Raw genomic sequence first — 26,778 nt, 5'->3', positions numbered from 1 at the left:
CAGGGGGTGAATTACGGTAATGTACCAAATGCAGGAAGTGACCCAGAAGTGATTGAGTGAGGGGTCATTTTGTTTGTTTTGGCGGAAAGACTTGGAGTTTCTGGAGACAGAAAGATGTTTCCTCTCCAGCAGCCTACTACCTTTTAATAACTGAGCGAACGCAAAAATTAATAAAAAATAAATACATAATGAAAACAACATGTGCAGAAAGCTGTTTCTTTTAGAGTCTGTTACCCAGTCTCTGTTAAACGGGTCACTTCCTGCATTTGGTAAATTCCCTTTCCGTAAAGATTCTGTCGTTTGTAAATTTGTTTGGGGACTGGTGAAAGTGTTCTGCCACTTGTACATTTGCTCCTTAAAGTTTTTCACATATTGTAAATTTGTTTTGCACTTCCCAGCCACCATAGATTTTTTTTAAACTGCTCAGTTTTGATTTTGAAAATTATGCTTGTTATCCATAGCTGACCTGATTGACATATTTCCAGTTACAGGACTGTTTTTCTATCTTCTAAAAATGAGTGATTACTGACATGAAAAGTAAGATCCGACTCTCACCAAGACCATGAAGAGGCAATCAACGGTCGCCTGAGAAAGCAGGTTACATGAGCATTCTGTGATTACCCAGAGTGCCTTACAGCGACAGAATGAGCCTCGGCTCCTCGATCACCGTGGCTCACACAGCCACGAGCAACAGGAGGAAGGAGGCCAAAGCTCAGAGGTCACAGGGGCCAGACAAAAGATGGAGCAAACAGTCCTGTGAGCCTGATGGGAGAGAGGTGTTAGAGAAACAAACACAGAAACAGAGAAAATGAAGACGGGGTCTGATGAGGTTGTGTCCGACCTGTGGATTATTTTTTCCCTCCTCTATGGAGTCATGCTTTAATCCCTGCACTGAACTGGTTATTCCAATTGATTTCCCATGTGTTAATCCGGGCTAAGACTCTGCAAGAAACGCGCCTTTTCAGGACAGAAAATAGGTCAAGTGTCCAGACGTCGTCTTGACCGGCCCCCCTGTATCCTCACCTTCATTTGCATTTGTGACTTTTCATAATTACATGCCCAATTATCCCCTGCTTGGTGGCCTAGTTTGCATGAATGCCTCCAAATTGATTGGACGCACAGACTGATTGTCTTTTTTATTTGTTTTAGAGAAGCTGAGCTACATTCACTTTATATGAATTCACTACTCACTTACTCACGAGTAAGGGAGAAAGTTTTAGTGCTCTATCATTTGAGATTTCAGAGGAATCGTATCTCAGAAGACAACTATCCCAGAACAGGATCACTTTAAATCACTGACACAGGGGCAAGTGTTTCACCAGGGGAGACATCTTTCTCTAAAACATGGAAAGCTGTCTCCCCCCACCCCCTCCTCTCTAGAGTTGATACTCACACAGGTTGCCATGTGGTGGACACTGAAGCTTCAGTGTTTATCCAGCTCTGCATCGGTCTGTAAACCTTTCTGTGTTCTAACCTCTCTCCATTTTTCAAAAGCATCTCCAATATTGATCCTAGTTTGAGCACGTTTCTGCTCGTGGAGCTTATTAGAAATATGCAGAGGCTTTTTAGGTCGGGTACAATCACTTCTATCTGAACCACTTCTCTTGCCCGCTTCCATCGCTGCAACACCTGTTGGTTTGACCGGATAACTGGTCTCATATCTGGCAAACAGAGGGGCGTCCAAAACGGCTGTGTGGGGGTGCCTTAAAACCTCCTACAGAGGAGAAGAATCTAGTTGAATGTACATAAAAAATGCAACACTTGAAAATCAACTACACTTTTCTGTCGGCCATGTTTAAAAAGGTAAAGAACACGAGAGGCGTCTTTATTCATGATGTCATCATTGGTACATTCTATAAAAGCACAAATTATAAAGCTTTCACAAAATCTGTGTGCTTTGCTCACATGAACAGCAGACACATGAACTCAAACAAACACAATCTGTGTTCATATTAAATCAAAACAACACTGAGTTTATATTCATCCTTTATTTGACTCACATTGTGTTAATGTTGATCATTGTTCCCTTTAAAGACAGAGCTAACAGCTTCATATGAACCTGTCAAACCTTTGATACGAGTTACCAATCTGCCTCTGACTCAAACTTTCTGCAGACCCACTCCTAACAGACATAACCGTTATACATCATATTTAAAAATATATCTCAGGTACATGTAAAATAACTCTCAGACACTCTTTCTGTGTCTTCTTTATTTTCACCCCTTTAAAGCATACAACAAACCATCGTTTACAAGGTTCCACCCCCCCCAAAGTAAAATAAATATCCCTCAGGTGACGGACAATAAATACTCTTCACTAAATACTTAAAAAGAAGAGACATTTGAAATATTCTTTGTTATACCGTCAGATAATACCCCACGTATCATTAAAGGAAGAAAGTGTGACTTTTTGATCCAGTAGATGAGCCCTTGAGCACCAGCATGAAACCAAAACAAGCTGCTGTTTGGCCACACCTCCTCCATACTGAAGCCTCCGCTCTCCTCCAGAGACACACCTTCAACCCCTCTCCACTGACACAAAGGAGTTTAGCACAAGCGGTGGACAAAAATGTCCTTGGCTCGAGCTGCAACCACCTGTGTCCTGCATTGTTGTGTTAGCATGCTAATGTTAGCGCTCTTTAGTTAGCTCATAGCTTCACATTGCATGTAAACAGACACAGAATAACCATGACCTAAAAACATTTACGAGACATTCAAATAATCAGTGAGTATGTTCTTCTTCTCTCTAGTCCTTGACTAAAACAGCTTTTATACTCAAGGGGAGGAGCCGGCCGTCCCGTCCATGTAAACACGGCGCTGACAACAACACAGCCAGCGGGACTCGAGTGTCTCACTCATTGTAGACAGTCATGACTCAGAGACACATTTACACAGGATAGACTGGATTTATGATATATTCATGTGTAACATGTTGCACATTCTTCCTTTAAAGATTTGAGGTCAAATGCACTTTTTTTTTTCAATGATGATGGAAATTTGGAAGGTGCATCATGGTGTTGAAGGATATACTGTTGTATTAAATGTAATAGCAAATTAGATTGTAATGCTTTGACATTAAAATCAGCAGGTTAAATAATGCTAATGTGTGCAAAGTGGAGATTTTTTAAATGGTTATAGCAGAGATGCACCGTTTGGGGAAATCCGATGCAGATACCGACTTGTTTTGGTGTAAGGTCAACATTTCCTCTCATGTGTGACGATGAAAACCACTCAGCGTTTGTCCAACAGGTGACTTCATCTGCCCAATAACAAACCTCGTCTCTGAATCAGGAGTTCAGTGTTCTAGATGTCGGCAATAAACATCTGTTACTGACATCACTACATGCCACATTATTTACCGATGTCTGTCAACAGGGCCGATATCAGCAGATGTTGAACCGATGTGTCCGTGCATCCCTAGTTAATAGTTCACTTGAATCGTCTTGTTCTAATCTTGCCCTCAATGAGAGAAATGTCCCATGAAGCTCATAAGAGATTTCACTTATATCACAGCTACAGGAAGTAGTTGGTAACGCTTTTAAACTGTGAGTCCAACCCTGACAGGACAAGCTAACCTTAGCGTCTCAAAAACAAATATTCATGTTTAATTCTTCTGAGGGCAAGAAAGAAAAACAAACATACGATACATCTAAAAAGTTTATGATGGACTTTGACCACTTTTCAGTTCTGCAGAGGAAGCTGCTAGCTAATGTAAAAATGTGTCGTCTGTTATGCCTTTATTGTGGCGGGGAACGACAGGCTGCAGAGGCTGACGCTTACACAAGAACGATCTCCTGAAAACGGGATCGTTTTCTTCATTATCGTTTTCTAAAAGGTTCAGCGTTCAGACGACAACATTTTGATAACAGCTGCCGTGAACATGTATCTGCAAAAAACAACTGTAGTACACATGTCACACCCGTAGGTGGCATTGTGACTTTATAACAGAACACACGCACACGCACACGCACACGCACACGCACACGCACAGTGGTCAGGTTTAAGATACAGGTTTGGTGAGGATGCTACTCTAAGTGACCTTAAACTACAAAGAGAGTAAATAAGAGGGTCGACATTTTCACAGATGAACTTCTCTCTGATACAGTTTACACTCGTGAGGAAACATTTTGGTTTCCAAACTCAAAGTTTAACTTTCAGCTGCACATTTTTTGACCTTTTTGACCTCAGACTTAAAAACAGGGAGTTACTGAATAATCTTTGCACAGCCGCCTGTCATCACGCTTCCTTTAAATAGACTTAAAATAACTTTGAGGGATTCATCCTTTTGACCTGTTTGGCTTTTTCCTGCAGTTACGCTTTGACATATTTCTCATATTTACTTAAAAAATTAACTACTCTACATTCGATCAGAACCCGGAGGGGGGTGGGGGGGGGGGGGGGGGGGGCGCAGGTTAAATTTCAAACAGGGACAACATTCAGACAGGTGAGTCTCAGTGTGTCAGAAGATCCAGTTCAGATCAACTAGAAAAGCCAGACGATAGGATTGGAGTATAGCTTCTTTTTGCGTGTGAGAGATTGTAAGTGATTATCTGCTCCCACGCGAGGCTCCCCTCTACTCCTGCAGGCTGCTCTTGGACATAAAGTGAAGTCCTTCCTCCTTCAGTCGGGCCAGCGCCGGGCCGTAGACCTCCTTAGTCATCGGTAACACAAGTCCCTTTGTAGTGATTTCTCCTGCAGAGAGAAAGACACACACACCAAGGTTAAACTAGATCCCTAACCACTTCCTGTTTCTATGCTTAAGTTAAAGTCCTAACCTTCCATCTACCAGAAGCTATATACTTTATTTCACAATAAAAGCACACGGCAAGTAAAGTACTCTCAGTCTTAAAGGTCACATATTGTGCAAAATCCACTTCACCATGTTCCTCTAACTCTAATGTGTCCCTAGTCCGTCTACAAACCCCCCAATGATGAGAAAAGTCCATCCTCTCCATCTTTTGCCTGCTCCACTTTTCAGAAAATGTTTGCTCAAACAGGCCGTTTGGAGATTTTCCCTTCATGACATCACAAAGGGCAGTAACCCCTCCCCCAGGTGGGTGACACTCCCACAGCTAGGTGTTTGTTCTGCCCTCTGAGTCTGCCTTCTCACTGTAAACAATAGGACATGGAGCGAGAAAGCCCAGAGACACCCAAGCCCTTCTAGAGAGGGGGCGTGGTCAGACACAGCTCATTTACATTTAAAGGTACAGACAAAGAAACAGCCTGTTCTGAGCAGGGCTGAAATAGAGGGGTTTATAGACATGATCAAATACAGGATCAGAGTGGATTTACAACAAGAAACTTCACACACATGTTTTGAGGAGCTCTGAGACTTATTTAAACTGGTTGAAGAAGAGGAGAATATGTGACCTTTAAGACAGTACAAAAATTCACAATAAAATCCTAGCAATTTTTATTTTTTAAATGCGAAATAATAGCATTTCAAACACGACATTAAAAATGTGATTAATTGCGATTAAGTATCAACAGGCAAGGCAGGCAACTAAAAAACACCTGAACCCAAAAGTGATGAAAAACGTTCTACTGGTCTCGATCCACAGATCAGTCAAATAGTTCTCAAACCGTTTACAGCAACTTCTTTATAGTTCATATCGAATGTTAGGAGAGAAAATTCAGATTTTTCTCTCCAAAGACTTTTAGACAGAATCTCACTGACCTTCAAGGACCATGCGAGCAGCAATGGCTGCTGGGTATCCTACAGTCTTGGCCATGGCAGAGAAGCCTTTGGGGTCTCCGTACACCACCAGGCTGATGTGTTTGGTCTCCAGCTCGCCGGTCGGGTGGCGGAGCCCGACGTCGTTCCTCAGAATGACCATGTCACGCTCTCCTTTATCTGCACACGGGAGAAAAATCGTTCTTAACTGATGCACCAGTTTGACTTTTAGCTCTCGGTTATTAATCAGGCTTTTTGGCTCACTGAAGGAGAGTTTGGCTTCCAGATGTTTTGCAAGAGCAGCCAGGATGTTGTCAGCACGAGGCACAAACTCATCACTCAGCATCCCAAACCTGAACACACACACACACACAGACAAAAAAAAGAAATCCTTAGAATAGATTAACCTTCACAAAGCCTTTTTCAAAGCTTTGAAAGAAAGCGATTCTGCTTTAACACCCTGGCGGCGCTGCGGCAGTGGCAGCCCCCGCATCCTTGGCTTCCTCTAAACAGATGAGCAGTTGTTTTTTTGTCTCTGCTTTGCTGGGGAATTGATTAAATGAACAACAAGTCATTCAGTTTGAGCTGTGAGCAAGTTGGCTTTTTACTCTCTTTAACGACACAAATGGAATGTTTCCAACGGTTCACTTTTACCGCGGCAGGAATTTACGTTTCAATGCCAGCGTGAAACCTCCTTGTCCTCGGCTCTAGCGGCGGGAGAACAATGGCAGCGCGGAGCCTTGGTCTGAAGAGACACTTGGAAAAGTTGATTTCATTTGAAGAGTGTGCACGCTACACCACTTCAGGCGTCCTCATTAGGAAAGGGAAAGTGAAAAAGTGTGCAGAAGAGGAGCATCCTCGTCCTTGTAGACCATTACAACCCACCCAAAAAACTTTATACCTCTTTTCCTCTACTTCACTTCTAGACTTCCTGCTCTCTGCTTTTGTAACGCACTCGACTTTTATGTCCACATTTTCTAGGTAATGTGAAATCTGGAAGTTAAGTCTCAGTTTGTTTTCAGGGGTCTCTCAGAGAAAAGCGACCCCACGAGTCGTGCAGCCCACCTCCACTGGTCACTCGTTGACTTTAATTTAGGAGTCTTTCAATCAGTGCAGCATGTAAAGAGCTTTACTGACCAAACAATATGCCACTGTTTTCTTTAAAGGCGCAGTATTTAAGTTCTGCCACCGGGGGCTCTCAATCAAAACAATAACAAAAGATGACGTCGAGGCTGGCGGGAAATCATGGGAGTGCTACTCCCACCTCAGATGAAAACATACTCCGAGTTGACCATAGTCAAGATGACCGAGTTAAACCGACCTGAGGAAGAGAATATGTTTACAGACGAGCCAATGTATCCGAGTATAACTTACATGACGTTTTTATCACAGCAGCACATACAGCAACAGTACAGCAACTTCTAGAGTTTCCATGGAGACGATAAACATGTCGTGTCTGTCACGGCATCCGCCATTTTTTTAATCAATTTAGATATTTCAGAGTAAAAATTCCACATGTTTAAACACCTTTAAATTAAGGATTTTCAGCTAATGAGGGAGAAAATATGTTTTAAAACATAACCCTGGCAGCCTGGTCTGCGCCACTTTGTATCTCCAAAGCTTGCAAGCATCAATGAATGGAGTTGATTTTCAGGTGGCGTGCAGTGTGTCACGGTGGCGGCTGCACTCTCACCATCACAGAATTTTATTCCGGTAAATCCGTCGCACTGGTGTAAAGGACGCAGCCGACTTTTTAGATGAAACAACAGGTATTAAAAGTGACCAGACTTTACAGGTACTTCATGACTTTCCAGTGTTTTCCTCTCTCACCATCGCAGGTTTTCCATCGCAAACTCGTCCTTTCCGATGCGCTCGTAAACAGCTTCTTCAAATGCATCCTGGGAAATGGAGGAGGATAATCCCATCTGCTTAGACAGGAGATCTTTCTGTAGAGAAAACAAATCAGTTTCTTATTTTAGTTCCTCCGTACTTCTGAAACACTCACAGTACAAAACGCTCTCACATGCCGTCTCCCAGATTGTCCCCTAAAACTTCTTTAGCTCCTACACGCCCTTATATTTCTGTTTAGCATTTGGACTGTATGCTAGCACCTCTTTAGCTACTGAGAAATCCTAGCCTAGTATGTCCCCTTCAGCTTCTGTTTAGCTCCTAGTATGTACCCTTGAGCTTCTGTTTAGCTCCTAGTATGTACCCGTAAGCTTCTGTTTAGCTCCTAGTATGTACCCTTAAGCTTCTATTTAGCTCCTAGTATGTACCCTTAAGCTTCTATTTAGCTCCTAGTATGTACCCTTCAGCTTCTGTTTAGCTCCTAGTATGTCCCCTTCAGCTTCTATTTAGCTCCTAGTATGTACCCTTAAGCTTCTATTTAGCTCCTAGTATGTCCCCTTAAGCTTCTATTTAGCTCCTAGTATGTACCCTTAAGCTTCTGTTTAGCTCCTAGTATGTACCCTTAAGCTTCTGTTTAGCTCCTAGTATGTACCCTTAAGCTTCTGTTTAGCTCCTAGTATGTACCCTTAAGCTTCTGATTAGTTCCTAGTATGTACCTGTAAGCTTCTATTTAGTTCCTAGTATGTACCCTTAAGCTTCGGTTAAGCTCCAAGTATGTACCCTTCAGCTTCTGTTTAGCTCCTAGTATGTACCCTTAAGCTTCTGTTTAGCTCCTAGTATGTACCCTTAAGCTTCTGTTTAGCTCCTAGTATGTACCCTTAAGCTTCTGATTAGTTCCTAGTATGTACCCTTAAGCTTCTGTTTAGCTCCTAGTATGTACCCTTAAGCTTCTGTTTAGCTCCTAGTATGTACCCTTAAGCTTCTGTTTAGCTCCTAGTATGTACCCTTAAGCTTCTGTTTTGCACTTGCACAAGGTCTTATTTCTTCAACTCCTTCACAATCGCCTACTCCTCTTTTCATTCGAGGAGTTAAGTCACGTTTGGTAATATTCTCTGAATTTCTCTCCGGGCTGTTTTTCTAAATAAAAAAGATTTATTTGAGTGTTTTCATACTCAAAAGTAGAGAAGTGGAGAAAAAAAAAAGCTTATCGTGCTTTGATTCGTGATAAACACGCTTTGAACCAGCAGCTCTGCGTGTTTCTTTCATCCCGAGAAGATGAGGACAAAGATTATGCACTGTAAACTCATCAGTGACAGAGTGCCTTAGGTCACCGCAGCCTTGATGTTGACAAGCAGCTATTGACAGTAAAAGACTCTTCACTTCACTGTCAGAAGCGTCAAGTGGAAGAGCCGCAAAACAGCTCATTTCATAAAAAACTGGGTGCAAGAGCGGAAAGGAGAAAAAGCAGCTATCAAAAGGCAGCCTTTCAACCGTGTGTGCATCAGTTTGGATGAGTTTTTTTTTGTTTTGTTTTTTTACACTGAATGCACTCTCAACGGAGGTTCTTACCCAAGGTGTGAGGTGCTGGATCAGACAGGGCTCGCTGTTGATCAGACCCAGTTTGACGAACCCACTCATGGCCTTTGAGAAGCCCTGTGGTGCACAATGAGAGCTACAGTGAGTCACAGAAGTCATTATCTACACAGATACAGAAAGGAATCAGGATTTAGCAGCACCACATTTCCTTTACATAAGTTGCATGCTTCATGTTTTACATGCAAATACAGAAAAAGGTCTTTGACTTTCGTGTGCAAATATATGCAACTTAAAACACAAACTTACACATTTATACAAGGTGGCACATTCTAAACTATTAAACATACTAATGGGGTGCAGGATAGTGGTGGTGGTGGTTATGACATGTATCCCATGTGCAGAGGCTAAAGTGCGGCTGTTGTTGATCTGTGCGCTGCAGCTTTACCCGGATAAGACAAATTTTAAAGGACATTTAGTGTGCAGACTTTTCTTCGTTTCTGTGTGTGTGTGTGTTGTACCTTGAAGCGCAGCGTTCCTCTGATCAGTGTGTGTGCCGTCTCGATGCCGTACGACTCAACGTACTTGGTGCTGTCGCGGTTTGGAAATCCCTCAAGGTTGAATCCAGGAAGGAAATCCATCGACAAGGTGGAGTCCATCAGAGAGCCGCCGGCCGGGATACTCACCACCTGAACACACAGACACAGACACAGACACAGACACACACACACAAAAACAGATTCTCTCAGGACAGGAACAAATTGAAATTGCATGAAAAAAAAACATGTATTGAACCTTTAGGGCCTCCGTACCTCGTTGTCTCGGAGGAAGACGGCGGGGCTGATGGTGTTGAGGAGGACGCCGTACGGACTCCAGCTGAACTTGTAGCGAAGAGGATTGTCGGAACATTCAGGAGCAGGAAGACCGCCGCAGAACGAGCTATACGACTCCACCTGAGGGTTCACAAGGTCAAATCACTTCCTGTCAATCAACTCAGTGGATATGCAACTCAAAGGTTGATCATAAATAAGACTTAGGCCCCATGTCCACCTCGCGTTTTTTTTTCTGAGCGCCTGCGTCTTTTGTCAATTTTCAAAAAGCGTCTTTTTCAGAGCACACAGCCAGCGCTTAAAGATAATTAAAGTCATTTATTTGTAATTTTTAGAGCTTCTATGATTGAAACGCTGCCTGTGACATTACTCTGACACACCTCAGAAGGTGCTTGTTACTAAGCTGCAGGAAGAAATACTTCTCCTGTTTTGTTCAACTTGGTTAAAAAACAAGTTTCTAATGAAAAGTCAGATACAGAAAAATCATCAAGTGTGAGAAATGTAAAAATAAAAAATCATCTGCTCCTGTGTCGCCTGAATCTGACCTCAAACCTTCAAACCTGTGCCGCCTGTATGTCTTCAAACATCATTATCACACCCACACACACACACCCACACAGAGAGAGAGTGAGTGCTGACTCACCGTGCAGCCGTCTGCTTTGCCCTGGTCGATACACTCCATGGCCAGCATGTGGTCGATCCCCGGGTCCAATCCCATCTCGTTCACGATGGTGATGCCAGCCTCCTCGGCACTGAGACAGACAGACACACAGACACACAGACACACAGACACACACACACACACACACACACACACACACACACACACACACACACACACACACACACACACACACACACACACACACACACACACACACACACACACACACACACACACACACACACACACACACACACACACACACACACACACACACACACACACACACACACACACACACACACACACACACACACACACACACACACACACACACACACACACACACACACACACATTTAGTTTGACTTCAATGAACCCCACACAGATTTTAAACCAACTGAACTTGTTTTACAGGATTTTATTCTTTTAGATTTATTTTACTTCTGAGGATAATTATCTGTGATGTGCCTGTTGACTCAAGGCTGTTTGCTACAGAAGCTCAAACATAAGAAATAAAGGGATGAGGAAGACTTTAGTTTAATTTGGGTTTGAATGGAACAACAACATGTGAAGAATAAAGGTCAGATTTTGAGTCATTAATACTGAAAGTTCAACATAATTCTTGATTTTAAAGGAAGAATGTACAACTTTTTCATCCAGTAGATATCGCCCTTGAGCACCAAAACAAACAGCCTTTTTGGCCACACCTCCTCAATACTGAAGCTTCCCCTATCTTCCAGCGACACACCTCCAACCCTGCTCCCCTCACATTTGCACAAAGGAGTAGCCAGTATGTCCTCCTTCTAACTTTAGATTCTGGTCCTGAATGCTCTGGATTTGTTTGGACCAGAGAAGGTAGGCATTTTTAAGGCACCCCCACACTGCCGTTTTGGACGCCCCTCGGTTTGCCAGATATGAGAGCAGTTATCAGGTCAAACCAACAGGTGTTGCAGCGATGGAAGCGGGCAAGAGAACTGGTTCAGATAGAAGTGATTGTACCCGACCTAAAAAGCCTCTGCATGTTTCTAATAAGCTCCACGAGCAGAAACGTGCTCAAACTAGGAGCAATATTGGAGATGCTTTTGAAAAATGGAGAGAGGTTAGAACACAGAAAGGTTTACAGACCGATGCAGAGCTGGATAAACACTGAAGCTTCAGTGTCCAGGGGGGGACACAGCTCTCTACAATGTTTTAAATTTGGACTGCAGTACCTATTTTAAACACTAGGAGTCAGAGTTACATATTGCTCCTTTAAGTATCTTCTAATTATAATTTTTTTCCACAAAAAGTCAAATTGAATCACTTAATACCATCTTCAACTTCTACCTCCATTCACAACACTTTGTCTCTTTAATAGTCGAACAGCTGGAGAGATGTTTTCCTACTTCGGTTAAAGTCCACGCTCTGAGCACACATTCACTCCTGTATATTGGATCCTGAATAATAATTAGCTCATAACTGGGGATGAAACATCTGAAAATATCCTGTTTGTTTAATCTCTGCGTGTTGTGGACTCACCTGCTCTGCAGCTCCTTCATGGCAGGACTCAGGTAGCTGGCTGTCACCATGTTTACCTTCCTGTTGATGCAGTGTTTGGCGATGAGAGGGTGAAATGAGTACGGCAGCAGGCTGGGGAGCAGAGGGAGGAGGTCAGGTTAGGAGAGGTGAATGCACTTTGCATATTGTAAATGGTGATGTAGATTCAGCTCAGTCGTATGATGTAGAGGTGAGCAAGGCGGTCCAAGATGTCGACACAGCTACTTTTTTTGGTCAACCAATGAAAGTAACGACCTTACAAGGTAGGTAGGAAGGTTTCAGACTTTAGCTATTGTAAGAAATAACATTTCTGTGGACTACGATGAAGAAAACAGAAGAAGCTGCTGCACTGTTCTCCAGTGTGGGCACAACTTCTCACAGATGCACGAGGATGTATAGCTTAGTTGGTTAGCTTGTTGCTAACACATACAGGAAAATGCCTCGACTGGCTATCATTAGCATCCTGATCATTTTACTCGTACTCGTCCTTACAGGCAGATGTTTCCTCAACTCTGTGGAGACAAATATAAAAACTGCTGACTCATGCTAGTCTGGTCTGCTGCTCTGATCAAGACCATTGTCAGTACTTGGGGAAGTATGGTGACACAGTTCTTTAGGACGAGGCTCAATTAAAGATGGACATCAGGGGAAGACAATGTGCGAATGCAAAGCAGAAAGCATCCTAACAGTCCCCATTTGGGTGATAAACTGGAGGCCAATCTGATGCCAAATATAGCTGATAATTGGCTTGTGGCCCCGCCTACTTTTGGGGGTGTGGCCAACTGATTAAAAAGCCTGAAAATGATTGCGTACTAATAAAGTCAACTAAAAAGCCTAAAAATCTAAATACTTTTCAAATCTGTGACTACAGGGTTAAATTTAAAAAGTCATAGATTTAACAACCCTTCCCTGAAAACAAATAAAGGAAACCTCGACATGGGGGGGAAGTTGATTCTCCCCGTCCATCTCTCAGCATGTTTTACAGCATACACTACCTGATGACCAAGTCATGATCTTTGACCAGAGAGTCGAGGTGTCCCTCCTGGCTGCTGGCGTCCAGTGTGACGGGGATGGTGTTGGGATATTTTGCAGCCAGCTCTTCGGCCTGCTTCAGTAGAACAGTCGCTAAACACGACCAGAGACAGACACAGCACATGTTTACACCCCTGTGACGCAATCGTGTCCGTTACAGCCTGAGCTAGTGTGAATAATCCCATTTCATGTTTTAAATATCATCTGAATGATTTTGTAGAGCTTACTCACCCACAGTGACCTGGGTCTTCTCGTCTCGAGTCAAATACTCGACCACAGGTCCTGAGACATATCCTGAACCCAGCAGCAGAACGCGTTTCATCCCTGCCTTCTTCAGGATCTGAGCTTTCTCCCTGAAGGACGTCAGACACACCGACTTAAAGCCCCATTATAAAACACACACAAATGACATTACAAATGAAGGGCAGTCTATCCAACTGCATTTCCACCCAACAGACAGAGATTTAAACCCTCAAATTTGGCAAAATAATTAAGAAACCAGAAAGACATTAATGATTTTTGAGAAGATTTAATCTAAAAAACTCATTTTAATCTGATCATTGGATGGGAACCAGTCTTTCTGCCTGAGTAGAGATGAATCAGTAGCTCAGTAGAAGAGACAGCTTTCTACAATGTTTAAGAGAGAGCTGTCTCCCCCCGCCCACTGCAGGAATCTTTTACTGTTTTGATTAAACTGCACACACATATATCTTTGTTTATGTTTCATAAATCAATAAACAGCTTTTCTCTGTGTTTCTCAGATCAGAGTATAACATCTATGTTGTGACAGTGAAATGTGTAATAAGTCAGAGTAGGCAAAGAAATCTCTGATCAGACACTTTTGATGTGATTGAGGATCTGAACTGAACCATGAGGAGACGAGGGAGGAAGGAGGAGTATGGGGAGGAGAACAAAATAATAAATATAAAACACTAACATGATCATTTCCCCCTTTTTTAATTACTTACCAGATAATCACAGGTGGAATTTATATTTTCATGCATGTATCGTCCCTGTTGGCAAACGTGGGCTCATGTGTAAATAACGTGTCACAGCAGATGTGTTTCTGTGTTGCATCAGTTTGAAGTTTGTCGTTCTTGTGAACAAACAAACTGATTCAGAGGAGAGGGTTTTCATCGGGCAGGAGAAGAAGTCTCCCGTTGGACAAACTCGGACTGATTTTCACGGTGAAAAGTGAAAGAGAAAGTCGGCGGTGAGAGAGAGTCTGACATCGTCACTGAGAATGATCAGCGACATGCTGACAAGAGTTTAAATTCATCCAATCACAAAGCTTGTCTGAAAAACAGACACACAGAGTTAAGAAGAAGTTATAAAAACACTCGGAATCGGTCCATCTCTTAATTATTTTAAAATACCATTAACCTTCTTATCACTGAGATGATGGCTTTCATTTATTCAAATATTCAACCGCTGATACCCTCAGTACCTTGATATTAAATTCTCTACATAACGAGCCGACCTTCATAAAGAATACGTGTGTGAACTTTACTTACATGAAATATTCCATCAATCAAATCGCTGAAAAGATGGATTTATCACTTTCAAAGAGGCTGAACGTAACCCTGTAACCCGTGTGAGTCCACTGTACCACGCGGCCTCACACTCTCACGCCTCTTAATTAATCCGAGAGGCCTTCTCAGAACAAACTGGAGTCAGTTAGAGATGCTGGATTATCATAACAACAATAACACCATAATAGAGGCCTCGCCCCCGGTGACCTGTGGCATCAATACGACCAACCACCAAGCACCCGCGGGCCTCAAATCCCCCACGAGCCAGAGCCATGGACTCGTTAGCTTTGCCCTAATTGGATGCGACACCGCGCACATGCACGAGAGCGACTGGAGGTCGGAGCGGGCGCCGGGGCCTCGTCTCCTTAATTAAAAAAAAAAAAAAAAGAGAGACGTTCCCTCAGGAGGATTTCTCCCCGAGTTTACATATCTTAAAGGAGCCAAACTCAATCAGAAGGATTAAGATTTGGAGGCATGGCTTGTCTGGAAAAATGATACTTAGGGAGAAAACTCATCAGGTCTTAAAGATGGCCTAAATATGAGCCAGGTCTCTGTGAGAGGGGCGGACGACGAGGCTGAAATCAGCTGTTCACAGAGTCATGGTGCACGGAGGCTGAATATCAATCAGCTAAAGAAAAACAAACATCATGAAGTCAGAGAGCTCGTTCAAATCTTTGAAGAGCAGCGTCGACCGAAGCCGGAGAGAAGCTGTGAGGCTTTTAAAGGAGGAAATGTGTCAGATAGAATATCAGACGGAGAAATGAAATCAAAGCTGATTCAAAAAGGTTAAAAAGGAACGACACGCTGAGGAGGATTTTACAGATGAACATGCAGATGGATTGTTTGTTTTCAAAGTCACAGGAGATAATCATTGCCTGTCTTAGCCATAGAGTAAATATTCATTGAGATGAGCGGAGAAGAACATACTGGAGAACAGAAAACATAATGCAGCCATTGAATTACTCGACGGAGGTCGTAGAGGTGGCGTGCAGACACAGTATAGAAACGTCACTCCCCCTTCTATTGGCTTGAGGTGAATTATCCGGAGAATATCCTGCTGTGTTCTCACATCAGCTCACTTGGACTACTTGCTGCAGAAAAAATACTAAGAGGCTGGAGGAGAAACTTAGAGGGATGTCCGAGAGAAAAATGTGACTGTTTGCGAAAAACGCTAATGAGTCAAATTTAATGTATATCGAAAACGTTGGGGTCTTATCCCGTACGGGGTTGCAGTGCGGCCGATCCAAGCTGTCATTGGGTGAGAGGCGGGGTTACACCCTTGACCCAGTCAATCACAGGGCTGACATATACGCTGCATTCAGTTGCTCCTCGGATGGTCCCAGTTTCCGAATTGTGAAGTCGTTCTTTCCGACTTCAGTGTGCTCTGGGAAATATCAGGAGTTTTTCAGTTTTTCAGCAAGTGTGAAAGCCCTATGTTGTGAGGCTTTACTTAATTGGAACAATAAGAGGCTTTCAGATAGGATGCAGTGTGCTCTGCGCTTGCTGCAGGGTCCGGGCGCAGAGCAAGAGGGGAGCGAGCACCGGACAAATCATTGGCGCAAGTTGCTAGGTAACCAAAATCGATAGTTGGGGAAAGTGGCTACTTTTTGGATCCACAGTATTTATGTTTCTGTCAGTAGAAAGCGCCGTCTGGCCAATAGCTGCAAGAAACAACTGATTTATTGAAACACAGCACAACTAATTTGGAAAGTGAAAATATGGGACGTGGCTTTACTTTTCTTTTTATATGAAGGGAGGCTAGCAGGTTCCTACCACTTCCAGTCTTTGTTTTAAGCCCGGCTAAAGAGATATAACGCTGGTAACGATCGGCTCCTGTGACTCTGATAAAGGTCGATGATACACACACAGAAAGGTGAGATATGACAGAGTGATATGACGTAGAGGAGGTGACGGCGGGTTTGGTGAAAAGAGAGAGAAAAAAAGGTGTCTCTACCCCTCGACACCCGAGGGTCCAGCGTCTGACGTTGGCTAGCAGCTGTGGCTTATTAGCACGCTAACCATGCAAGGTGTTAATGCAGAGGCAGGTTGGCAGAGCAGACAGCAGAAGGCAGCACTGTGCAGGAACAACCACAGGTAATGGTTAGGTTACAGCACTGAGACTAAAACACCACAAGCTGTGAAGCTGAAAAAGGACGAGTTAGCAAGGAGAGCAGGAGACTAGAGCACAAATATTTACAGCTTTTAGCTAAGATGCTATTATTATAAGTTATACAGATGCTAGGTTAGCACAGGTTAGCTACATTAGAACTCAAACAGAACACAAACGTTACCTCTCTCGCAATCTTTTAGACATTTCATCCACAGATTGGGTGCATTAACTCGAGTGGAACAAGTTTTCAAAATACATTTTTACCAATCGTTTTTATCAAGCTACAAGCTAAGCTACACATGATGAATTTAAATTAGGGCTGTCCAACGAGTACAGTTATTAAACGTTGATATTCCAGAGTTAATCACGTTTGAAATTCCGTTATTTTGCATTTATAAAAAGAAAATTGGGAGCTTTTATTTTGTATTTTTGTGCAGTCTTAAGTTGGCTACACACAAATCGTAACAGATTTTAACAACGTCGGAGACAACAGACATGACCACAGTTCTGACAGATTATTAATATTATAATCCTCCGAGCGCTCACACTAGACGACCTGGCCGGACCGCTTGACCATACACCTGCTGTTTGTAGTAAGATAGCACAGACACGAGATCTCGCAAGATCAAACGTGACTTCAGAAGAAAAAACAAATATGGAGTACGATCGACATCATCAGCTGGCTGTCCTGCTGTTTTTCTGTTTCGCAGCGAAAAAAACAGAAACAGAAAAACAGTACGGATGGGATCCCGGCTGAGAAGATGTTTTGTGCTGAGTTTTTTTAATTTGCAACGCAAGCTGAGGGTGAGTTGTCATCCAAGTCGGCTCGCTCTCATTGGCTGCTTCAGGTTATCTGTTGGAGGCAGTCCAACATGGAATATGAGTCTTTGGACAAAAGTCGGACAGGACAAACCGTGGATCAAGACCCTGATTGTGTGCCGTCAGTGGGGGGAGGGGCAAATTGTGTGTCATCTAGTGTGTGGCCCAGTACGTTACTTCCTCTTGAGATTAAAATCTGCTTTTATTTTGAAATAAAAGAGGTAACTAACTGAGGGTTAGAACATGAAGTTAAGCACAGAAACAGGAAGTGGTTTTGGATCCCAAACTGACGTCAAACAGCTGATAGGAACGGTAACAAAGGTCAATGTTTGATGTCATAAGGTGGATATGACTCTGGACTCGTCACATAACTATGGTGCGCCGAAAGGGACAAAATAACGCGATTAGAAATAATTGACTTATTAACGCTGACAGCCCTAAGAAAGACAACACACCAAAATAAAAGACACACTAACGAGCTCAAAGTTTGAGTCTGAAGTAAGACTTACATTCTTTCTCGGAGTTTCTCGATGTATTCAAACTTCGGGGTGAGGACTCCGTTCGAAGTGATGACGGCCTTTTAGGATAAAAAGACAAGAAGAAGATGCAGCACGTGTTTTAAAAGGGATTCATTACCTGCAGACATATCAATAATATATAAAGTCAAACGTTTCAGATCTACAAAGAACAGAAACCTTCCCCTGCAGCCTCCTGTGCTCTGAGGGTTCTTTGACTTACGTCTCTGACTTGCGGGCTGAAGTCCTCCTCATCCAGCGATCTGGTGGCGTCTGAAGGCAGCTGAGAATGCCACAAACACTTATTAAAAATTGACAGACATGCAGAAACAAGTCCCGTCTGTGCAGTTCACTGTGTTAAACCAGCTAAACAGCGCTCTCCCAAAGCAAACCCAACCAGCACGTCTGACACCAGCAGAGAGCAGCAGCTCTAAACCCAGCAGTAACGCCCCCTGCTGTCCTCACCTCACCTCAGACCCAGACCTCTTACCATCTCCCAGATGTAGGGGAAGAGCCGGTCTCCAAAGTACTCTGTGGCTTCAATGGGCAGCTGAGCAGGAAGGTTATCGATGGAGCACATGAGGATCCCGTTTCCCTCCACGCTACAGACACACAAACACAAAACCATTTTGTCAAGAGAAATACTTTATTTGTAATTATTAACATTTGGCAGTACAGCTCTGCTCTGGGATCTCGCTGCCCCTCAATGTTATGTCTTATTAGGCAGGAAGTGCACACATTCCTGCCCTTCCTGTCTAAACAAGGAAAGCAAAAAGCCCAAACAGTAGCAGGCGTCAATGACAACATCATCACATTGATTAAGTAAGAACAGCATAAAAGGAGCAGCAGCAAAGAGTAGGTAGACTAGAGCTGCTTAAATAAAGCAGCATGAGTGTGATTAGCCAATAGGATGCTTTGAAGCAAATCAGCTGGCCATCAGCTGATGAGGTGGTTGCATGAGATCAGCTGTTATCAAAAACTGACCCCGTGACCTACGCTCAGTTTTAATGATTGGACAAATAAAAGAGATAAGCTGGAACAGCTGCTCGTCCTCCGGTCTGACTGCAGCTTTGAAGCATTTTGTCTGTGACCGTCCTCGATATTTGGAAACAAATGAGGTGACCTTTATATTTGCACATACACATCTTGTTTCTGTTATTCTAGGAGGTAAATGACCTCCATCAACACTTTTAATCAACAGATGAAGGAACATGATGGTGGTGCAGGGTGAGAGTGTTTGCCGAGTACCTGTCGTGATCTATGTGCTGGTCGGCGTCGTACATACAGAAAGGCTTGTCGATGGTGGTGCACTCGATCATGAACTCGATGGAGCCCCCGGTGTCAGCGGAGATGTCACAGATGGCCAACAGTCTGTGAGAAGAGAGGCGAGTAGGTGTGAGAGAGGGCCGAGCGACAGACTGAACGCAAACATGGCCGATAACCTGACGAGATAAACGCGTGACCTCTGTGGGCGTTCAGCGGGGAACACACTGCACCGCTACACACTCAGTTAAGTCACCAAGGGAGTCAGGATTAACCCTTTGAGTTTGACTGAAAGGTTGTTAAAGGAAAGAAGTTATCATAACATCTATTAACCAACAATACTTCAAAGAAAATATAACAATGAGCATGTTTCCTGCGTTGGTCGAAGCCCTTTAGTTCTGTTTAAAATAAATCTTAATGCATTGAAAAATAATTATATTAACAGCGTTCCCCACATACTGGTGGTACCTTCAGTCTCTAAATGAACTGACTGTGGCAGCTGCACTCGCCATAATGATGCTTTTTAAACTGGTACTCTGGAAGCTCCAGGGTTTCCTTTTTTTTTAATCAAAAATAGGTATATTAAAAGTGCGTCTTATAAACCAGAAAACCAGAAAAAACAGATCTCTCTGTTTGGTAGGATTCAATCTGATGATGTTCGTACTTGTGAGGCAGCACAGGCGACCCCTCGGTGGCGGCAGGCGGAACTTTTGGCGGTCTCATCAGCCTCTGGGCGTCCGTTCGCCTTAGGAGTCGGGGCGTGTGGGGGTCCCAGTAAATCCCGTTGATCAGACAGGTTGTGTACGGCGCCACCTGTGGACAGTATGATGCAACATGTTATCAGTTTTAATCCATTGAGAGCGCTTTTTACAGTTACAGCCAGGAAGCATTGTTCATGTCCTTAAAGGGACAGTCAGAAGCTTTATCCTTCAAAATAAAATACAGACTTAAACAAAAGTTAAGCTGCTCAGTCATCACTTCTGGGCTTCCAAAATCAACACCAGCAGCCAAGAGACGTTCTATAACTCGTTCAAAATCAGCTGATAGAAATCACACCATTTGATCAATTATTCTGTCATGTTTTTCATGGGTAAAAGTCAAAAACTGTCAGGTTTCTGCTTTTTAAATGTCAGGGTTAGATTATTTCTTTGTTATTTTCACAATCTTTTGACTTTTCCTTTGCAGCCTTCAAGTCACCACAAAGTTTTAAAGCGATCAGTTTGTTGCACAAGTTTTGAAACCGCCTCTCCAACCAGCAAGTGTGTGGATAGAAATAGAGGACGAGGCCTCTGAGTGATGGACAGGAGCAGGTGGGAGGTGCAGTTATTGAGGGGGGGGGGGGCTAGTGAAGGGTTTGGTGGTGTTGGCGGTGGAGTAGGAGTAAAAGCGAGCAGACTCACGCTGGTCCTGAAGTGTGAAGTGTACAGCTCCGGGTGGTTCTCGTACTCCAGGGGGTCGTAAATGCTGTCGCTCTTCCTCATCAGGTGGTGGTGTCGGCTCAGGACGGTGGCGTACACTTTGGTCATGTCTATCAAGAAAACAACAACATGCTCTTAATGATACATCAGTAAAAGCCTCTTTTAACTGAGAGAACATTTACATCAGATTAAAGGCGCAGTAATGCAGCACCCGAGAGCAGCTTAGAGCTAAAAGCTAACATTAGCATGTTGACCTGAAGACTAAAAATCCAAATTGAGTTTGCTTTTATATGTGAGTTTTTTTTATATATTAACACTAGTATAATGGTCACAACGGTATTCAGGGCGCAGCTGACTCTTTAGATGAAAAAAACAGGTATTAAAAGTGCGTCCTATACACCAGATTTTTTATTTTTTTTATTTTGCTAGCTTGAGATAAGAGCGCTGGTTTTCCTGTGATAAAGGTTCATTCAGTCGTTTTTCTGTCAAACATTAAGCTGCTTTCACTCAAATCAATGAATAAAAATCAACAGAAAACATATTGCACATTACCCATAATGCAAAAGATCTTCAAAAACACAGCATGAAAGGTAAGATAACAAAGGTAAGAGAATATAAAAAACATGACAAGCTACCTTAACACTGGGCGATCTGCGCACATTGTTTTAATTTTTCGGGCGACAATTAAACATTTAGTGCGCTCACAGATCATGAAATACCGTATCTCACAGTAATGAGCTAAGTTTGGACTATTTCTCTGTTTGTTTGGTGCTTTTGCATGTCTGGGGTACGAGGAAAACAAGTGGAGATCTTTAGAAAGCACTAAGAAAATTAAAGTAAGTTAATAATTTAAAGGGGCGCTGCTCTTTTGTGATGTGACTGAAGCTCTGCATCTCTTCTTTGAGTAAACATCACAGCACTGAACATGACGCACAGACATGACATGAAGCACACAGACAAGCTCGGGGGATTCCAGACCTCCAGTCTCAGAGACGTCTTTGAGCTCGTGAGGCTCAACGTACTCGACAGGAAGCTCGTTGATGATGTCTTGGGCTCCCTGCAGGAAGAAGAGACGGGCATTAAGAACTACAACTCCCAGAATCCCTCGGTGTGCTCTTGATTTCTGAAATGTATTTTAACAGTTGCGGTACCTTGGAGACGTTTCCGGTGCCAGTGAAACAAAACGTCACGGGCCCGATAGATTTAGGCATGAGCCCCATGGAGATCTCGTACCCACAATCCCTCACTGCATGGATGGCCTGGCTGACGTTCCTGTAGTTGTGAGCCATGCCGATGTGCTGATAACAGCAAAGAGAGACAGGAAGTGATGACGTAGATTAATACAACAAGGTTGTTCATTGTTTCATGCAGCAGCCACAGAGCAGCGGGCTGTAAACGTTCTCGTTTAGATCACAGACAGAATCAGGTCGTTATTCTAAGTGTCTGACAACGTTACAAAGTGACAGTAGAGAGCGTTCTCAGCAGAGAGCGGCCGCCTGGAGAAAAAGCGCAGCGTCTTTTTTTCCCCGAGCACTCCGCCTTTTTTGTGCGGCTGCTCCGAGCGCTCAAGTTGAAAATCTTTCAACTTTTCAGAAAGGCACTGTTGACGTCCCCGGCGCTCTTTTCCAAATGTTTGATACTCCCCGTAGTTTTCCCGCTAACATATCATGTCTTGTACCCACATCGTCCTCGCTCCGTGTCTGATCGGGAAATAAACAATATGAAATATCAAACATGCAGTAAAAACAAACAGGGCGGTGTCGGTCATACAGCGGCCGTTGTCAACAGACTGTTGTCATAGCAACAGGACGGATGTGCAGCACTTAGTGTCTTAGTGCTTTTCTGCCTGGAAAAAACACTTGGAGGACACAGGGTCTAAGATGTTTTTTTTTTAAGCCGGTGCTGTTTTAACTGCCACCAGACTCTTTTTTTTTACAAATGACCATAAAGAAGACACGAGCGGCTCGCCTCCTGTTTGTGATATTTTGTGGTAAACAAATATTTTGTAACCATGTCACACATTTAGTGAACGATGCTCCAGCTGACCTCTAACTCCCGTCTTCTTATCAAACTTAGCGGTTACTGCTAACACTGCTCATACTTTACCGAGGCGCTGAACTTCAAACATGATAAAGGTGTTTAGACGTAGAGGAAGAGATGAAAGGAATAAAAGCCGACTCTCAACCAGAGCCAAAAGTCGAGGCCGAAAATTGAAAAACAGGCAAGCGTTCATCTCTGTCGGGATGCTTTCAGTAATGTTGTCAGACTCTGAGAATAACAACCTGAGCCTGTCAGGGGCAAAAACACATTAACGTCTAGTGGATTCACTTTGATGAGGCGCCAAACGATTTCATTTATTTGCAGCTGCTGACTGAAACAATCTACTGTAGCAAATATTCAACTTTAGACCCCAAAATATTGAAAATGAGCGACTCAGTTTAGAAACAGCAGGATCCGAATCTGTCTGCGTGATGGATTATTAAGGTCACAAAGATGTTTTCTCTTTGGGATCGATCTTACAAAGACGAGTCTCTTACCATGAAGGGAGTGTGGTGTCCCAGAGCCAGGAAGCGCAGCCCCAGTCCGTGTAAGATGTTGATCATTCCTACAAAAACAAAAAGAAATCTTGATCAAATCCCTATTCAGACTGCGTTTCAAGGTGAGATATTTACACCCCTGTGACATCTGTCCTTCAATCTGAATGTCTCGGAGGCGTAATGGGTGGGGGGGGGGGTCAAAGTGATCCTCCCTCTGTACCGTAACAGAGGCGAGACAGGATCAGCTGAGCCAGCAGGTGAGCACAGCGCTGTGTGTGTGTGTGTGTGTGTGTGTGTGTGTGTGTGTGTGTGTGTGTGTGTGTGTGTGTGTGTGTGTGTGTGTGTGTGTATGAGGAGCTGCTGTTGTGCCATGCTTCCTCGCTCAGATTGGGACATCAATATGAAGCCACTGAGTCATTCCCGGGTTTAAGTGGGTCACGTCACGGCCACATTGTTCTCTGATGAAAGCCTCAGGCTGAGTTTTGGAGTTGAGCACGCCTGCGCTGTGTTTGCACATGTCAGCAACGTCGACGCTAAAGTTTGTTGCTGCGGTTTGTTGTCATGTTGACACAAGTCCCAGAAACGACCGACTGTCTGAGGCAAATTTTTGGTTTGTTTGTTCTGGAGGAGGTTGACATACCTGCAACTCCGGCCCACTGACCGAACGCTACGATCCGATAGCCGTTAGCATCGACCATCTTCTCGTAGTCGATCAGACGAACCTCCTGAGGGAGAGATTTTGGGAACGTTATTGGAAGGAAAGACAAAAACAAAGAGAATCATCCAACTCTGGCAACGCTTCAATATCGGTACATCGACTTGTGATTTTGAAACGTTGCAAATTAGTTCAATTCAGACCGTTTGCAGGCGTTTGCCTAAAAGTTTAGGTCACTAAAATCAAGAAATATCTGATGCCTAGGATTGTATTTTTGCTTCTGTGGTATGGAAACAGGTATGGGCATTTAGATTTTTACTGGTTTAAGATTCCGGTATGGGGACAGAACTGGTCCCAGTGTCCGGTTTTGGGGATCTTAAAGTCTCTCACCTTCTTCAGCAGGTCCTCCAGCAGCCCCATGTTGGCCTCCTGAGCTTTGATGGTGTGGGAGAAGAACGCGTACGTCTTCCTGGGAATGACCTTCTCCTCCGGCGGGCGCTTGACCCCGATGATCAGAGACGCCTCGGAAATATCCTCCTGAATGACGGCGCCCGCCCTCATGTAGTACTGAAAACAAACACAGGCTGAATCAGACGGCCGGTAGAATGAAAGCCTCAACACGTTTTAAATGTTTCTCTTCAGTGTCATGGTCGAGCGCCGCACCTTCTCGTGGATGGCTCTGCGGTTGGACGGTTGCACCAGGACTTTGACGCCGGCGTTGGTCAGCTCTTTGACGTGGCGCGGGGCGAGCGGCGCCCTCCTCTCCCAGGGGTTGACGTCCTCTCTGCGGATGGCAATGACGGCCTTGTGGTGCTCATATCGCCGCTGGCCATTGAGGCAGCTCGGCGCCCTCTTGCCTTGGCGAATGAGGAGTCTGAACATGGCTGCACCCCCCCTGCTCAGGACAAAGACACGGAGCCACACACTGCTTGAAAACGCCACGTTTTAGCAAACATGGGGGATCGGGCATTCAGTCAGGGACACAAACTGCTACTTAAAATCAAAAAAAAAAATTTCTAATGTCTCTGATAGATTCATGTAAATAAGAAGGTAAATTTGTACTTTGTCGCTGATGACAAAGTTCGACTGGAGGTCAGACTTTGGTCAGGTGTGCTGCTGGGAGAGAGCTGCTGACAAACAGGTGGTAACATGACAGGAAGCACTTTTATTCAGTGCCTGAGAACTCAAAAATCAACTTTTAGACATGAGAATGACTGAACAACGCAGACACACAACCATTCAGGGTGCAGCTCTGGGACAGAGCACTGGACGTATGTTAATGTCAACGAAAGTTTAGTGACGGATTTCTGTTCATCAGGACTTAATGTTTACATGAGAAGAGGAACACGCAGAGGCGCTGCTTGTCAACAGGGAAGGCAGGCAACCGCTTGGAGCCCCAGACCAGTAGGGGGCCCCCAAAGCAGCGGCCTAAAATGTGCACATTTTGCAATGACAGTAGGAAACCTCCCTAAGGGGGCCATATCTGACAGCACTCATTCACGTTGCCCTTGCTGAACGTTGGTAGGCCCCCCCCCCCTCAAGACCTCTGGTATTCAAGATCTTCAACTAGTCCAGTTGCCTTTGGATAAAGCTTTGAAGGCCTCTACTCTTGCATATTTAGTCAGTCTGTATCAGCCAATCAGAGACAGAGTAGGGACTAGGGAGGGTCATCCCTTCACCATCCTAGGTCAAAAAAATAATGCAGCATACTATTGAATATGGTCAGTCAATCAATGATGTGAATGAGAGGGGATTTGGAAGTGCGTTGACCCTCTGGAGACTAAAAAATACCTGCACTACACCACTGCTTTAGACAGATCCAGGCTAGCAGTTTCCCTCTGTTTCCAGCCATTATGCTAAGCTACACCAACAGGCTGGATGTAGCCTCATATTAAACCTACAGACATGAGGGGTATCAATCTTCTCATCCATATATTTATCAGCAGGAAAAGTGCAGGTGTGCCCTTCAAAATGGTCAAACTGTTCCTTGAGGGTCCTTCAGATTAATGTCACACACTTTGAAAGGGTCCCGGATCTGAAGTTCGGACGACACTAGTCTGGGAGCAACAGGTGGTACAGATACAGTAAACTTGAAGTTGCTGTGTTTGCCAGACTTCACAGAGAAATCCCATCAAAATATTGAGCTGTGACTGTAAACATAGACGATCAGATAAAACACATTCTGCTTATAGATGTGCAGCAATGATTATTTATAACAGCAGTAGGAACATGTTTAGAATAATACCTCACAGTAAATAACAACATCTTTAAATGTCAGTGTTGAATCCGGTAAACGCAGATTTAAAATCAGTAAAAATGTGAACGGGGTTTGGTGTTGTCATTCGTGGATTAAACCTCTGTAACCTCATGGGTCTGTTCCTGGGTCTGTCTTCAACTCTGCAGTCAGTCGAATAGTTTCACACACTTTAACGATTAATCAATACAGTGATCGAGCTTCATGCTGCGCGTGGTTGGTTCATGCTCACCTTTTTGACTCAGGTTCAGCTCCTGACGAAGAAATGTGGCGACGAGTCACACAGAGGTGAGAAGAGCTGCAACTTCACACACAGGAGGAGGACCGTCAGTAAAACACACCCACGAGGCAGAGTAATGCGTTTCCGGGATGAATTTCAGAATAAAACTCACTTTCGACGATTTCCTCTCAGTTTTCTGTTGCTTGACCTTACATGAGGGAATATTTACAGTCTGTGGTTTTTGTTAATCATTGAATAATTGAATTCTACGGAGCCCCTGAAGTCCAAAAAAGGTGACAGAAAAAGTCTTGTTCGCTTCATAGCATTTAATAAGTT

General features: G+C 43.8%; 1 protein-coding gene across 1 annotated transcript; it reads right to left on the bottom strand.

The window, feature by feature from the left end:
• Positions 1-1,973: 1,973 nt before the first annotated feature.
• Positions 1,974-26,576, bottom strand: aass (aminoadipate-semialdehyde synthase). Its single transcript, XM_061037070.1, has 24 exons — positions 26,455-26,576; positions 24,632-24,863; positions 24,359-24,535; positions 23,954-24,038; positions 23,314-23,381; positions 21,928-22,074; positions 21,755-21,833; positions 20,759-20,886; positions 20,023-20,171; positions 19,344-19,466; positions 18,586-18,697; positions 18,319-18,378; positions 18,090-18,157; positions 13,351-13,472; positions 13,083-13,212; positions 12,070-12,180; positions 10,528-10,636; positions 9,867-10,007; positions 9,576-9,743; positions 9,091-9,174; positions 7,504-7,619; positions 5,938-6,026; positions 5,677-5,853; positions 1,974-4,691 (listed from the first exon to the last, which is right to left on the bottom strand). Exons 2-24 carry the CDS (start codon positions 24,848-24,850, stop codon positions 4,573-4,575), a joined length of 2,781 nt encoding a protein of 926 aa, XP_060893053.1. The 5' UTR covers positions 24,851-24,863; positions 26,455-26,576; the 3' UTR covers positions 1,974-4,572.
• Between the last annotated feature and the right edge of the window lie 202 nt (positions 26,577-26,778).

This window comes from Labrus mixtus, chromosome 4, assembly GCF_963584025.1.
Source record: "Labrus mixtus chromosome 4, fLabMix1.1, whole genome shotgun sequence".
NCBI lineage: Eukaryota > Metazoa > Chordata > Actinopteri > Labriformes > Labridae > Labrus > Labrus mixtus.
Note: the sequence above shows the minus strand (reverse complement) of the source record. Positions and strands in the feature narration are given on the sequence as shown.